This window comes from Pristiophorus japonicus, chromosome 11 (assembly GCF_044704955.1).
Source record: "Pristiophorus japonicus isolate sPriJap1 chromosome 11, sPriJap1.hap1, whole genome shotgun sequence".
NCBI lineage: Eukaryota > Metazoa > Chordata > Chondrichthyes > Pristiophoridae > Pristiophorus > Pristiophorus japonicus.
In genome coordinates, this window is record NC_091987.1 from 124,353,507 (window position 1) to 124,370,757 (window position 17,251).

Genomic DNA, 17,251 nt, shown 5'->3' on the forward strand with positions numbered 1-17,251 from the left:
CACTCTACTAGTTGCATCCTCAAAAAATTCCAGAAGATTTGTCAAGCATGATTTACACTTCATAAATCCATGCTGACTTGGACCAATCCTATCACTGCTTTCCAAATGTGCTGCTATTTCATCCTTAATGATTGATTCCAACATTTTCCCACTACTGATGTCGGGCTAACTGGTCTATAATTACCCGTTTTCTCTTTCCCTCCTTTTTTAAAAAGTGGTGTTACATTAGCAACCCTCCAGTCCATAGGAACTGATCCAGAGTCGATAGACTGTTGGAAAATTATCACCAATGCATCCACTATTTCTAGGACCACTTCCTTAAGTACTCTGGGATGTAGACTATCAGGCCCTGGGGATTTATCGGCTTTTGATCCCATCAATTTCCCTAACACAATTTCCCCCCTAATAAGGATATCCTTCAGTTCCTTCTTCTCACTAGACCTTCGGACCCCTAGTACATCGGGAAAGTTATTTGTGTCTTCCTTTGTAAGACCGAACCAAAGTACTTGTTTAATTGGTCTGCCATTTCTTTGTTCCCCATTATAAATTCACCCGAATCCGACTGCAAGGGACCAATGTTTGTCTTCACTAATCTTTTTCTCTTCACATATCTATAGAAGCTTTTGCAGTCATTTTTTATGTTTCCGGCAAGCTTCCTCTCGTTCTCTATTTTCCCCCTCTTTATTAAACCCTTTGTCCTCCTCTGCTGTATTCTAAATTTGTCCCTGTCCTCCGGCTTACTACTTTTTCTGGCCAATTTATATGCCTCTTCCTTGGATTTAACACTATCCTTAATTTCCCTTGATAGCCACGTTTGAGCCACCTTCCCCGTTTTATTTTTACTCCAGATAGGGATGTACAATTGTTGAAGTTCGTCCATATGATCTTTAAAGGTTTGCCATTGCCTATCAACCGTCAACCCTTTAAGTATCATTTGCCAGTCTAATCTAGCCAATTCGTGCCTCATACCATAAAAGTTATCTTTCCTTAAGTTCAGGACCCTAGTTTCTGAATTAACTTTGTCACTCTCCATCTTAATAAAGAATTCTACCATATTATGGTCACTCTTCCCCAAGGGGCCTCGCACAACAAGATTGCTAATTAATCCCTTCTCATTACATATTATTACCCAGTCTAGGATAGCCAGCTCTCTGGTTGGTTCTTCGACATATTGGTCTAGAAAACCATCCCTAATACACTCCAGGAAATCCTCCTCCACCGCATTGCTACCAGTTAGGTTAGCCCAATCAATATGTAGATTAAAGTCGCCCATGGTTACTGCTGTACCTTTACTGCACACATCCCTTATTTCTTGTTTGATGCTGTCCCCAACCTCACTACTATTGTTTGGTGGCCTTCTTTCTCATTTGTGGTGTGCCACTTTCCTCTGCAAAGATGAAAGTATAACTTTTTTAGAGAGGGTTTCTTTCTGCTGGGTGGGATATATACAGGTGGTCACATTTACAATTGCAATTCCATTGAAAAATGAAAATATTACTTACATTAACTACTTGACCAAGCTCCTGCCACCTTTTGCACTGGCCTCCAGACTTCGGGGTGGTCACCATTGCACAGTAATCTTCTGCAAGTTGGTTCCAGCGTTTCTTCATTTCTTTTGGTGGAACTTTTATGTGACCTCTGCTGGTGTCCAGCTCCTGCCATCTGGCCTCAATCACAGTAACCAGTGCCTCCACTTCATCCTGTAAGAAATTCTTGGTCCTTGCACCGCGTTGCATCTTGTATTGCAGCTCTGATTTTTTTCAATGAGAATTAAAGTTCTCACACAGCACTCAAGTTCTCACACACACAACTGGCTCTTTAAAAATGCCTGATTGCAGACCGGGTGCTGTACTGTGCATGCGCACCTATAGGTATCACCTCAAAAACGTCCTTTTTTTTTTGCACACATGCAGAAGAGGAAGCGTCGTTTTTTTCGGCACAGGCATTTGGCTCCACCCTTCCAGACTACAGGACAGGCTGCGCGGGGCCAATTTTAAACAATAGAGCGGGGAAACTTGGCACATTTATTTTTGGAGCAGTTGTGGCCTAGAAAAACAGCGTAACTCTGGCAATACGCCAGAAAACGTCTTTGGGCAAAATTGAGCCCATTGTGTTGTGAAGGTGACGGCCTTTGGTTCAGCAACATCACTCGGCCTCGCTCAATCTCAGACTATTTAAAATGCAATAGAAATAGGCAGCGGTCGATGAGTGAAAGCTCCCTTACTTGTTCAATAATTTTAAAGTTTGCCACTTCGTGGATCTGAAAATTCCAATGCGGGGTGGTTTAAAGTAATGGGATCCACCGTTTCTTGCTGAGACTGTTCCATGTATGGTGGCCAGATGTGCACCACGACTGTTCATATTGGCAGTGAGGTGGCCACATCTGGTTGGGCTCCTCCCAGTGATTTAGTTCTCGGGAGATCATTTGTGAAACTCTTTCCTGTGGTTTGGCAATTTTTAATGAGACCACGTGTGGGATGGGCTGCAGAAAACACTTGACTGCTCCTGAATGAAAAGAACAACATTAACTTGTATTTATATAGCGCCTTTAAGATAGTAAAATGTTCCACGGCACTTCACGGGAGCGAAATTAAACAAAATTTGACACCGAGCCACAGAAAGGTACTTCGGACAGTGACTAAAAGCTTAGTCAAAGTGATAGGGTTTTAAGGAACATCTTAAAGAAGGAGAGATTTGTAGAACAGCGGAGAGGTTTATGGAGGGAATTCCAGAGTTTGGGGCCAAGGCATCTGAAGGCACGGCCGCCAATGGCGGGGAGAGGAAATCTGAATGCGCAAGAGGTCAGTGTTCGAGGGTTGTAAGGGGGTCGGAGGGGGTTTCAGAGATAGGGAAGGATGAGGCCATGGAGGGATTTGAAAACAAGAATGAGAATTTTGAGTTTGAGGCAGTGCTGGACTGGAGCCAATGTAGGTCAGCGAGCACAAGGGTGATCCATGGGTGAACAGAACTTGGTTCAAGTTAGGATATGGGCAGCCGAGTTTTAAATGAGCTCAAGTTTACAGAAGGAGGGCAGCCAGGAGAGCTTGGGATCGTTGGAACAAGCACGCTGATGTCCCCTTGACTATCTGTATTTACTTTTACCCTGTCACCTTGAAGCCACCCATTCAGTCCCCGCACCTCCGAGTCATTATGATGATGGGTGTCTTGATGGGTTCAGTTTGCTTGATGGAGCCAGATAGTTGAGAAAGCTGGCTCATTTTTGATGTACAACATGTCGCTTGTCCAAACGGCACTCCCAATCTAATTGCAGTATACCTCCAGCAGCAATCAGCAGTTAACAATACCTGACAGGAGGTCAACTTTAATATCTTACAATTGATGCTCAGCACCTGCCCAAAAGATGTTTTGGAGTAGCATCTTAGGGATGGTGATAGGAATTACTGATGACATATTGCAGATGCGGACGTGTCAGTATTAACCCCTGAGGAATGCTTTTGACTGTCAAGTTCCTGGAGATGCCTCTTAGTTAGACAAAGGAAGGGCAGTATTGTTCTTTGGCGTGTTATTGTTGGCTCAGATGGAGGCTGCTGACCTTTCACTCTGCTCAGGCATTTTTGTCTTTGAGTTAGAGGTGGAGCTATGTTATTGTTGGACCAATCAACAGATATTCCCAGTAGTGCCGTGGAATCTATTCATTACACTGAACCGAGGTGTATTATGCTTTTCTTTTTGTGTGTGGTTCAGATGACTCAATGCATGTGAATTATTTTCCCCGCCCAACCTTGCCACATCTTTGCGACAGAACGTTCTCCGATATATGAAACAAATATCGAGTGTCAAGGATGTGAGGGTTTATCGTTTGCTGATTACCTACTTTGTCCTGGTGTTGTCCATACTGAGAACCAACGGGAACTTATTCAAAGTAAGGGCTTGTTAAGAAGGAGCATTCAGCCACCCAGCCTTTTGTAACCTTTGAACCCTGTGAGAACCACCCTGTTTATGTCGGAGGCCAGATTCCACGGCAACCGGGACGACAGGAAAACTGTGCCTGCGCAGTTATTTTTACACTGGGGCTTGCGATTTTGCTGCTTTGTTGCTGTTTCTTCCCCTGTGACTGAGAAAGACAATGTGCAAGCCCAGAAGCATAGGAACATGTCAATGGGCCTGTATGAACAAGGGCAGCCTGAACTATTTGGTCACAGGTAACCATAGCAACCACTTCTTTTATTGGGCTTTGAGAACAGGAAAACCTCCTCATTTACTTATTTTTGGGCCCTGTAATCAGTTTCTAGGTAACTAATTCTATCCATCAAGTTGCATCATCTTAAATCGCCCTCATCATCATCATCATAGGTAGTCCCTCGAAACGAGGATAGAAACATAGAAACATAGAAAATAGGTGCAGGAGTAGGCCATTCGGCCCTTCTAGCCTGCACCGCCATTCAATGAGTTCATGGCTGAACATTCAACTTCAGTACCCCATTCCTGCTTTCTCGCCATACCCCTTGATCCCCCTAGCAGTAAGGACCTCATCTAACTCCTTTTTGAATATATTTAGTGAATTGGCCTCAACAACTTTCTGTGGTAGAGAATTCCACAGGTTCACCACTCTCTGGGTGAAGAAGTTCCTCCGCATCTCGGTCCTAAATGGCTTACCCCTTATCCTTAGACTGTGACCCCTGGTTCTGGACTTCCCCAACATTGGGAACATTCTTCCTGCATCTAACCTGTCTAACCCCGTCAGAATTTTATATGTTTCTATGAGGTCCCCTCTCATTCTTCTGAACTCCAGTGAATACAAGCCCAGTTGATCCAGTCTTTCTTGATAGGTCAGTCCCTCCATCCCGGGAATCAGTCTGGTGAACCTTCGCTGCACTCCCTCAATAGCAAGAATGTCCTTCCTCAGGTTAGGAGACCAAAACTGTACACAATACTCCAGGTGTGGCCTCACCAATGCCCTGTACAACTGTAGCAACACCTCCCTGCCCCTGTACTCAAATCCCCTTGCTATGAAGGCCAACATGCCATTTGCTTTCTTAACCGCCTGCTGCACCTGCATGCCAACCTTCAATGACTGATGTACCATGACACCCAGGTCTCTTTGCACCTCCCCTTTTCCTAATCTGTCACCATTCAGATAATAGTCTGTCTCTCTGTTTTTACCACCAAAGTGGATAACCTCACATTTATCCACATTATACTTCATCTGCCATGCATTTGCCCACTCACCTAACCTATCCAAGTCGCTCTGCAGCCTCACAGCATCCTCCTCGCAGCTCACACTGCCACCCAACTTAGTGTCATCCGCAAATTTGGAGATACTACATTTAATCCCCTCATCTAAATCATTAATGTACAGTGTAAACAGCTGGGGCCCCAGCACAGAACCTTGCGGTACCCCACTAGTCACTGCCTGCCATTCTGAAAAGTACCCATTTACTCCTACTCTTTGCTTCCTGTCTGACAACCAGTTCTCAATCCATGTCAGTACACTACCCCCAATCCCATGTGCTCTAACTTTGCACATCAATCTCTTGAGTGGGACCTTGTCGAACGCCTTCTGAAAGTCCAAATATACCACATCAACTGGTTCTCCCTTATCCACTCTACTGGAAACATCCTCAAAAAATTCCAGAAGATTTGTCAAGCATGATTTCCCTTTCACAAATCCATGCTGACTTGGACCTATCATGTCACCTCTTTCCAAATGCACTGCTATGACATCCTTAATAATTGATTCCATCATTTTACCCACTACCGATGTCAGGCTGACCGGTCTATAATTCCCTGTTTTCTCTCTCCCTCCTTTTTTAAAAAGTGGGGTTACATTGGCTACCCTCCACTCCATAGGAACTGATCCAGAGTCAATGGAATGTTGGAAAATGACTGTCAACGCATCCACTATTCCCAAGGCCACCTCCTTAAGTACTCTGGGATGCAGTCCATCAGGCCCTGGGGATTTATCGGCCTTCAATCCCATCAATTTCCCCAACACAATTTCCCGGCTAATAAGGATTTCCCTCAGTTCCTCCTCCTTACTAGACCCCCCGACCCCTTTTATAACCGGAAGGTTGTTCGTGTCCTCCTTCGTGAATACCGAACCAAAGTACTTGTTCAATTGGTCCGCCATTTCTTTGTTCCCCGTTATGACTTCCCCTGATTCTGACTGCAGGGGACCTACATTTGTCTTTACTAACCTTTTTCTCTTTACATATCTATAGAAACTTTTGCAATCCGTCTTAATGTTCCCTGCAAGCTTCTTCTCATACTCCATTTTCCCTGCCCTAATCAAACCCTTTGTCCTCCTCTGCTGAGTTCTAAATTTCTCCCAGTCCCCAGGTTCGCTGCTATTTCTGGCCAATTTGTATGTCACTTCCTTGGCTTTAATACTATCCCTGATTTCCCTTGATAGCCACGGTTGAGCCACCTTCCCTTTTTTATTTCTATGCCAGACAGGAATGTACAATTGTTGTAGTTCATCCATGCGGTCTCTAAATGTCTGCCATTGCCCATCCACAGTCAACCCCTTAAGTATCATTCGCCAATCCATCTCAGCCAATTCACGCCTCATACCTTCAAAGTTACCCTTCTTTAAGTTCTGGACCATGGTCTCTGAATTAACTGTTTCATTCTCCATCCTAATGCAGAATTCCACCATATTATGGTCACTCTTCCCCAAGGGGCCTCGCACAACGAGATTGCTAATTAATCCTTTCTCATTACATAACACCCAGTCTAAGATGGTTTGCTTCCACACCAAAAAGGGTTGAGTTCACAGGTGTATCAATGAAGAATCTAATATTCCAGGTTCTGAACTACATCTTGAAGGGTGGAAGATGCCTGTGCCTGGATTTTTTTTTTAACGTGTGGTGGCCGTTGCACACCAGCCACCACACGGGCTTGACGGAGCTAGGTCTTGGTCCAGTGGCAAGGGTTAACCAAGATGACTGGAGACCAGCTCTACTGCATGGACCTAGCGCGCACACATATCACAGTGTAGGCTGCCCCATGCTGCCCCTGGGCCCTCACCTCTTCTGGGCCCCGGACTCGCGCCTCTTCTGGGCCCTGATCACGCCCCTCTACGAACTCTTGTCGCTCCTCCGTCCCGACCTCCTCGCTCCTTCGCCCCGACATCGCCACACCTGCTGTACCTGCCTGCACTCTAATCTGCGACTGGATTTGGGTGATGTCAAATCCAGTCGTCCTCTTCACAGCCGTTGCCCTCCTGCAGCAGCACACGCTGCTCCCTGCAGTGGCATTCCGCTGCACATTGCTCCCTCTAAAGGCCCCAGCCTGCTGATGGTTAATTGCCCTAGCTTCTGATTCAATGGCAGTCTTCACAAGGTTTATAGATCCATAGGACATCTGACAAAAACTTGATGGAGAATTTAACATCTTGGTTAAAAAGGGAGGATTTTATTCTTTCTTTTCCAAAAAACGTAACTAATGTTCATCATTCTGAGATTTTTTTTAAAAATGAGGGTTCAAGGAGAGCTTCTAATGGTAAAAGTGATCTGCAGTTTTCTTAAAGTAAAGGTAAAGTGTTCTAAAAATGTAATTATTGTGACATTAATAAGATTAAGGAATATTCAACCAGTAAATATCTGAGTTTTTAAAAAAAAGTCAAGGATAGAACATTTGGTAAACTCATAATTTTTAAACTGAAGATATGTCCCCCCCCCCCCACACACATTTTTTTTACACACACACATATAGATATAGGCACACCATACTCACAAACAAGTATACGCACACACAGACATACATGCACAAACACACATTTACACCTAAAGTACAAGTCTTTATTTTACATATATATATACACACACACACCGACGTACCCACATAGGTATGCGTGCACACACATACATACACACATACATACACATACATATACATGCACACATACATACAAGGCAATTTAGATAGGTTGAGTGAGTGGGCAAACACATGGCAGATGCAGTATAATGTGGATAAATGTGAGTTATCCACTTTGGTAGGAAAAACATAATGACAAAGTATTATTTAAATGGTGATGGCTTGGGAAGTGTCAATGTACAGAAGGACCTGGGTGTCCTTGTACACCAGTCATTGAAAGCAAACATGCAGGTGCAGCAAGCAGTTAGGAAGACAAGTGGTATGTTGGCCTTCATTGCAAGAGGATTTGAGTACAGGAGCAAGGATGGCTTACCACAGTTCTACTGGGCCTTGGTGAGACCATACCTGGAGTATTGTGTGCAATTTTGGTCTCCTTACCTAAGAAAGGATATACTTGCCATAGAGGGAGTGCAGTGAAGGTTCACCAGATTGATTCCTGGGATGAGGCGAGATTGAGTCAACTCGGCCTGTATTCACTGGAGTTTAGAAGAATGAGAGGGGATCTCATTGAAACGTATAAAATTCTGACGGGTTAGATAGACTGGATGCGGGGAGGATGTTTCCCCTGGATGGGAAGTCTAGAACAAGGGGTCACAGTCTCAGGATACGGGGTAGGAAATTTAGGACCGAGATGAGGAGAAATTTTTTCACTCAGAGGGTGGTGAACCTGTGGAATTCTCTACCACAGAAGACTGTGGAGGCCAAGTCACTGAATATATTTAAGAGGGAGATAGATAGATAGACAGAATTCTAGAAACAAAAGACATCAAGAGGTATGGGGAAAAAACGGGAATATGGTGCTGAGATAAGAGGATCAGCCATGATCATATTGAATGATGGAGCAGACTCGAAGGGCCGAATGGCCTACTACTGCTCCTAATTTCTATGCACATGCACAGAGAGAGGGAGAAACTCAGATACTGGCCTTTACTAAAATAAGAATGCATACAGGCATTAAAGCCCTGATTTTACTCAGGAGCAAGTATTGAGAGGGCAAGGAAGCACCAAATCCTAGGCCTCAGCTGCAGGAGCTGCAGACCCATTGGAAGTTGGGCACGTTAGCGTGACTCAAGAGGCAGAGGTGGACTGGTTGAGGGTGGGCCGTGGGATGTATCTGATATCGCATTTATTAAGCAATAAATGTAGCATTGTCTGTGTCTCCCAGATCCTAAAAACAAATGAAGAAAATAAATAAAGGTTTTCCTCAATTTTGCACACTATTACATTTGATGACAAAAACTTGCATTTGTAGAGCAGCTTTAACAAAGCAGAACATTTCCAAGGTGCTTCACAGAAACGCAATAAATTGTGTCAAGGAAGGAGAGATTAGGAGGGTGACCTATAGTTTGCTCAAAGTGGTGGGTTTTAAGGAGAGTCTTACAGGAGGAGAGAGAGGTGGAGAGGCAGAGAGGTTTAGGGAGTGAATTCCAGAGCAAGGGACTTAGGTGGCTGAAAGCACGGCCGCCAAGGGTGGGGTGAAGAGAAAGGGGGATATGTGTCGAAGACACCGATTCAACGTAAGACTCTTAACACAAGCAGGCCGTCAAATTGTTAGTTTATTTTTATTTTTTTACTTGGATACAAGGGGAGAGCACTCTGGACAAAGGCTAGGGTACCAACTCCGGTAATCCACAGAAATTGGAACATATTTATACACCCGAGTAAACAACTCCTATCATATGTGATGGTTCCTCTTTTTTTGTAATAGTGCAGATTCTAGCAGTTTGCTTAATTACCTCATCAGTGTTATCCAATGGATACTTGTCTTAGCTACCCTTTCCTTATTTTGGGCTAACCTCTCCTTTCCTCTGTACACTCTGTCTGGTTTTTGGTTATCACATCCTCATTGTGATTATAATTAAACAGAAAAGACAGATAACCTCAGCTGCTGTAAGGCATTGCAACCCGTGGTTTCAACTGCTGACAGCTTGTTTGGTATAGTTGCTGAAGTAAGCTCTAATTCTTAGGTTGACCGAATATAATGTCCCAGCAAGCCTTGCAATCTATGGTTGCTCCTTTTTCTATCTTTCCACATATGCAACAGTCCAGCTCCATTACTCAACCAACATGAGTGAGCCTGAGGAATGTTCTTCTAAATCATTGGATTCATAAAAGCCCTTTGTGAAATTGGTTGGGTCAGCGCAGTATTAAAGGAGACTGTCTTGTCTGTTGGCAGGTGAACGCAACAAGGCAAGAAGGCAAACTGACGGAAGAGTGCGACCAACTGATTGAAATCATCCAGCAACGGAGGCAAATCATTGGTACAAAAATCAAGGAAGGGAAGGTAAGAATCAGACCATTACAGATGACTACAGTCATTGACAGCAGATATGGCAGAACAGGCTTGAGGGGCTGAATGGCCTACTCCTGTTCTTGTGTTCCTAGATAGGCACTAGTACTACTTGGACTGGTAATTGTGTGCAGGCTGGGGTCTCATAAGAAGGTGTGTGTATATATATATATATATATATATATATGTGTGTATTTTATATATGGATATCACATTGCAATAGGTTGGATTAATTACATTACATGAGCCGTAAAATCCAAAGGCTAGTGTAGGGATTATCATTGTACAACGTTGGTGACTAGTGAAAGGCTTCATTATCTGGCTCCACCAATGAGTAACAGAGCCAGTCAGGCCTAGAAGGCCTGGGTTCAACATTCCATCTGCACTAAACTACTTGATGGTAAGAGAGCTGCAACTGGCACGGGCTTGGCAAAAGGGTAATTAGCTAACAATCTGGCTTCTCATTGTTACCCAGTGATCCCCATTGACAGTAAGTAAAGATTAAACATCAGTAGAGGATGGTGTGGTGGGGTGAGAGTGAATGTTGCTGTGACGCTCCCCATGGTCAAAGGCTCATACTGTCAAGGCTCATACATGAATAATGGTCACTTGACTGAAATAACACGGGACAAGTACCCAGTATCAAACTCCAGAACTGGTGAGGAAAATGTACGTTTCTTTAAAAAAAAGTTTAGGGGCTGGATTTTATGTGTTTCTGTTTTCGGGGCGAAAACAGAGGCGGGCGGTATTGATCTGCATTTGGTAAGGAATTTTCGGCACCTGGGCCCTGTGTCGGGGGCGCAGCGCGAAGGGAGGCGTTGTACATTTTTCGAGGCATAAAAATGGGAAACTCGCAAACTGAAGTGCCGGGCCATGTGCACTCCGAGAGAGGCGGGGGGGGGGGGGGAACCTGAAAAAAACCCCACAAAAACATTCCCAAAACATTGCCCACGCCATCACAACACAAATCGCTGAAGAAATTAAAAGAACAAACACTCGCACTTACCTTTGGAGTACTTTACTTTCCTCACCACCGCCAGGCTGGCCCACATTGATTTCCCAGGCAGTCATTGTGGGCGAATTTCCAGGCAGATGGGATCAGGCCAAAGGCCAAAGTACTGCCAGTGTCGCAACCAGAGGCGTTGCACACCCGGCGCTGTCCTCTGGGTGATGCTGCACAGCGCCAGCGCAAAACTCGACCGGTGGATCGCACAGTGGTGCAGGAGACCTTACCACCGCCTTTCACGCCGCTCCGGGGCAAAACCCGGAACGCAAAAGACCGGAAATTTGCTGCAAGCTGATAACAGCGTGGCGAGAGAATTCAGAAGAATGAGAGGTGATCTTATCGAAACGTATAAGATTATGAGGGGGCTTGACAAGGTGGATGTAGAGAGGATATTTCCACTGATGGGGGAGACTAGGACTAGAGGGCATGATCTTAGAATAAGGAGCCGCCCATTTAAAACTGAGACAAGGAGAAATTTCTTCTCTCAGACGGTTATAAAACTGTGGAATTCGCTGCCTCAGAGCTGTGAAAGCTGGGTCATTGAATAAATTATAGACAGAGGTAGACAGTTTCTTAACCAATAAGGGAATAAGGGGTTATGGGGAGCGGACAGGGAAGTGGATCTGAGTCCATGATCAGATCAACCATGATCATATTAAATGACGGAGCAGGCTTGAGCGAATTCACAAACTTACAACCCTCAGAGAAGAAATTCCTCCTCATCTCAGTTTTAAATGGGCGGCCCCTTATTGTAAGACTATGTCCTTTAGTTCTAGTCTCCCCCATCAGTGGAAACATCCTCTCTGCATCCATCTTGTCAAGCCCCCACACAATCTTATACGTATGGTCTACTTCTGCTCCTATTTTTTTATGTTCTTATGTTATGTTCTTAGGTACAGTGCCATGGCCATTTAATTTGACGTGTTCAGTATTCATATACCACCAACAATCATTATTGGGCATATAATTTCCTGATATTGATGTTAGAAGATAGGGGATTAAGATGAACATAGGAAGAGGAGGAGGCTATTCAGCTCCTTGAGCCTGTTCACCATTCAATTAGATCAGTTGTGAAATTTTCAATTGACCCTCAGCTTTTTGGGGGAGATGTCTATTACCTGTCCCTAAGGGATTGGGAGAGGGGGGAGATGGAGCAGTGTACCTGAGGGGGGGGGGGGAAAGTGGAGTGGGAGAAGGAGCAGTGTACTTGGGGGGAGGGGGCGGCGAGAGGAGGTGGGAGAGGGAGTAGTGGACCTGGGGGAGGGGGTTGGAGGGGGGAGAGGGAGCAGTGTACCTGAGGAGGGTGCAGTGTACCGGGAGAGGGGGGGGGCGGTGGAGAGGGAGCAGTGTACCTGGGGGAGGGGGGGGGGGGGAGAGAGAGCAGTGTACCTGAGGAGGGTGCGGGGGTGGGGGGGGGGAGAGGGAGCAGTGTACCTGGGGGAGGGGGGTTTGGAGGGGGGAGAGGGAGAAGTGTACCTGGGGGGCGGGGAGAGGGAGCAGTGTACCCTGGGGGAGGGGGGTTTGGAGGGGGGAGAGGGTGCAATGTACCTGGGGGAGGGGGTTGGAAGGGGGAGAGGGAGCAGTGTACCTGGGGGAGGGGTTTGGAGGGGGGAGAGGGAGCAGAGTACCTGGGGGAGGGGGTTGGAAGGGGGAGAGGGTGCAGTGTACCTGGGGGAGGGGGTTGGAGGGGGGAGAGGGAGCAGTGTACCTGGGCGGGCGGAGAGGGAGCAGTGTACCTGGGGGTGGAAGGGGAGGGGGGGTAGGTGGAGATTGATGGCCAGCAGCGGTTCTGCTCCTCCCAGCTCCACCTTCAGGTGATAGAGCTGTGCAGCCGGGTTTCTAGGCCCAAGGCTATTTATGGAGGCGAAGAAGTGAACAGTCCAAACATTGTACTGAGATCAATGGAACACGGTGACATGTGAAGCTGACGTCCTTTCACTCAGACATAATGAGTTATTCTACATGGGAGCTGAGGGGCTCTGGGAAGCTTTAATCAATGGTATGAAATTGTGATTATTCTGTCAGTCAGCTAATGGCTCATTTCCTAAACTCACACCCTGGACCCGACGAACCCTACGATGAAACCTCCTGCCCTGCCCAATGTTCATGTAATAGGAACAGGAAGGAAGGAAATGCTCTTTGCCTGAAGGGATTGAGCAGCAGTACCACAAAGCCTAATCCCAAAAGAAGACAATATCCCCTTTGCAGTACAGATTGTGCTGGAAGTAATTTGACTTACTGACAAGAGTTAATGCAGTGCCATAATTGGGTGAATGAGACTAACTGAGGACAAGCAATAAGGCATTTTTACTAGGTGTTTTATTTGCTATTAGTCTCCCCCTCTGTCAACTGCACTGCATGTCACAAATGGCTCACACCCGCGAAGCCGTATCATAGACCAAAAAAATATGAATCTATGAATATGCTATGGTAGTCTCTCACGGATCGAACCCCATGCCAGGAAATTCGATGGCGCCTTGCCCATTTTACAGGGCCATACAATGGGTGGCAAAGCTATTGTGTGGCCTTGTATGGCAGCAAAGTTAAAATCAAGGCCTGTAGGTCCAAAGTCACCTGTTCCTCCTAATCATGCAACACTTACCACATGTCAGGTCACAAAATACTCGTTTGCTGTATCCCATAATGTTATTTTCTGAAAGAATTCTGTCTCAATTACATTTGAATGAATCAGTACTTTTCTGCTTCCAGCTGTGCAGCACAGGAGGAGGCCATTCGGCCCACTGGGCCTGTGCTGGCTCGTTGAAAGAGCTATTCAATTAATCCCGCTCCTTTCCCATAGCCCTGCATTTTTTTTTTCTTTTCAAGTATTTACATTTTGAATGTCACTATTGAATCAGCTTCCACCACCCTTTCAGGCAGCATGTTCCAGGTCGTCACAACTCACTACGTAAAAAGATTTCTCTTCCTCTCCCCCTGGTTAAAAAGAGAGTGTGCGCGATGGAAAATGTGTATGTGTGCAGCAGATTAAAGAGCCCCAATGTCCTTCGTCTGAGCTTCTTTCTTTTCATTGAAGGTCGTGCGACTGCGGAAACTGGCCCAGCAGATCGCCAACTGCAAGCAGTGCATTGAACGATCCGGGTCCCTCATCACTCAAGCAGAGCAGACGCTAAAAGAGAATGATCACGCTCGCTTCCTGCAGACGGCTAAAAATATCTCTGAAAGGTAAGGGAGCAGAGTGCCACTCGGCTGAGCTGTGATTTCACCGTGACCCTGTTGACTGATTGTTCTTCTCGCCACTTCAACGGCAACGTCATTCTATTCTTATCCTTGAGTGGAATCTTTCACCTTGCCAAGCCTTCTCACTTCATTGTAACACGCTCATATTCCTATTAAAGTATTAGTTGCTGAATGTATTTCATTTGCCAGGCTAAGATAGCTTCCCCTGCTCCCCACAGGTACGGTAGTATAACGGATATTTTTTAAATTCATTCTCGGGATGTGGGCGTCGCCTGCCAGGCCAGCATTTATTGCCCATCCCTAATTGACCTCGAGAAGGTAGTGGTGAGCCTGAATACAACTGAGTGGCTCGCTCGGCCATTTCAGAGGGCAGTTAAGAGTCAACCACATTGCTGTGGGTCTGGAGTCACAAATAGGCCTGACTAGGTAAGGGCGGCAGATTTCCTTCCCTAAAGGGCATAAGTGAATCAGATGGGTTTTTACGACAAACTATTAGTTTCATGGTCACCATTACTTTACAGATTTATTTAATTGAATTTAAATTCCCCAGCTGCCATGTTGGGATTTGAAGTCATGTCCCTATATTATTAGTCCAGACCTCTGGATTATTAATCCAGTAACGTAACCACCATGTTACCGTGCCTGATGATGGTAATTACGTTACTGCACCAGAGATCCAGAAGCCTGGACTAACAATTGAGGGAATGTGAATTCAAATTCAACAATGGCAGTTTGCGATTTTGAATTTTGTCTTTTAAAAAAAAATGCTGAAAATACAAATCTGGTATCAATGAAACAGTAAAAGTGACCGCGAAGCCGTCAGATTGTTGTAAATTCCCATCTGGTTCACTAATGTCCTTTCTGGAAGGAAGCCTGTCCTTATCAGGTCTGGCCTATATGTGACTCCAGTACCACAGAAACGTGGTTGCCTCTGGAATGACCGAGCAAGTCACTCGAGTCGTTCAAGAAGGCGGCTCAGCAGCACCTTCTCAGGGCAACTGGGGATGGGCAATAAATGCTGGCCTTGGGAATATTGGAACAGGAGTCGGCTACTTAGCCCCTCAGACACCGGGAGAACTCCCCTGCTCTTCTTCGAATAGTGCCGTGGGAAGGTTTACATCTACCTGAGATGACAGGTGGAGCCTCAGTTTAACAACTTATCTGAAGGATAGCACCTTCTACAGTGCAGCATTTCCTCAGCACTGCAAGAGAGTGCAGGAATGATCGGTGAACGGGGCTTGGTGCGAGTTAAAATAAGGGCAGCAGAGTTTTGGTTGAGGTGAAGTTAACTGAAGGTGTAATGTGGGAGGCTAGCCAGGAGAATGTGGGAATAGTCAATTCTAGAGGTAACAAAAGCTGGGTGAAGGTTTCAGTAGCGGATACAAACATACGAACAACGACGGACAGGTAAAGACCCTCTGGTCCATCGAGCCCGTCCCGTACAATTGCGATACCTTGTGTATCACAACTTATACACTCCACCCGAAACCCTGTGATCTCCCGGGAGAGGCAAAAAAACACACTTAAAAAAAACCCAGGCCAATTTGGAAAAAAAATCTGAGAAATTCCTCTCCAACCTATCCAGGCAATCGAAACCAATCCAGGAGATCACACTGGCCATTAAATTCCCTGCAGAACCTACTTTCTGTAAGAGTTAATCTCCGCCGCAGCCAGAAACAAATCCAGCTTTTGCTTGAAGGAATTCAGTGAATCTGCATCCACCACATGAAACAGCAGCTTGTTCCAGAGATCAACTATTCTCTGTGAAAAGAACCACCTCCTGACATCTAACCGAGATTTAGCCTTACACAACTTAAATTTGTGTCCTCTGGTCCTGCCTAACCTATTTAATTGAAATAAACGGTCAGCTGGAACACTGTCTACTCCCTTCATTATCTTATAAACCTCAATCATATCCCCCCAAATCTACACCGCTCTAAGGTAAAGAGTCCCAACTCTTTTAACCTATCTTGATAACTAAGATGCTTTAGACTTGAAACTAGTCTAGTGGCCCTCTTCTGCACCGTTTCCAGAGCCTCAATATAACCCACCATGTGAGGAGACCAAAACTGGGCACAGTATTCCAGGTGCAGCCTGACTAAGGTCTTGAACAAGAACAAAACAATAAGCCTCGTCTTATACTCAATTGTCCTATGGATACACCCCAACACCCTATCTGCTTTGGCTAGCGCTGCACGGCACTGTTCATATACCTTTAAGGATGTATGCACTAGAATGCCCAAATCTCTTTCTATCTCCACCATCTTTAATGCCGTTCCCTGGAGGGTATATGGTTGTTGAGCATTTGCCCGGCCCACATGCATAACACTGCACTTATCGAAGTTATACATCATTTTCCAGTCATGAGCCCAGTCTCCCAACACATTCAGATCTGCCTGAATCAGACAAGCCTCTTCTACAGTTCTAGCACTTGCACAGATCTTGGTATCATCTATCTGCAAATTTTCAGATTGTGCCGCCAACCCCTGAATCCAGATCATTAATAAAAATAGTAAAAATCAACGGTCCCAACACTGATCCCTGCGGGACAGCACTGGTGACCGGCCTCCAAACAGAACCAAATCCATCTATAACTACTCTTTGCCTGGAGTTGGGCGATGTTACGAAGGTGGAAGTAGACAGACTTGGTGATGGAAAGGAAATGGGGTTGGAAGCTCAGCTCATAGTCAGTTAGGTCACCAAGGTTACGAACAGTCTTGTGCAGCCTCAAAACCAGGGAGAGGGTTTTTAAAAATTTGTTCCAGGATGTGGGCGTCGCTGACACAGCTTACATTTATTGCCCATCCCTAATTGCCCTTGAGAAGGTGGTGGTGAGTTGCCTTCTTGAACCGCTGCAGTCCTTTTGGTGAAGGTACGCCCACAGTGTTGTTGGGGAGAGTTCCAGAATTTTGAGCCAG

At 45.6% G+C, this 17,251-nt stretch overlaps 1 protein-coding gene across 5 annotated transcripts in view; it reads left to right on the top strand.

The window, feature by feature from the left end:
• Nucleotides 1–17,251, top strand: part of LOC139276259 (E3 ubiquitin-protein ligase Midline-1) — a 329,304-nt gene that overhangs the window by 273,786 nt on the left and 38,267 nt on the right. For all 5 annotated transcript variants that reach the window (XM_070893986.1, XM_070893985.1, XM_070893989.1 and 2 more), the window contains exons 4-5: nucleotides 10,016–10,123; nucleotides 14,170–14,318. In XM_070893986.1, the coding sequence (XP_070750087.1) occupies nucleotides 10,016–10,123; nucleotides 14,170–14,318 (257 nt within the window). The remainder of the gene's footprint in view (nucleotides 1–10,015; nucleotides 10,124–14,169; nucleotides 14,319–17,251) is intronic.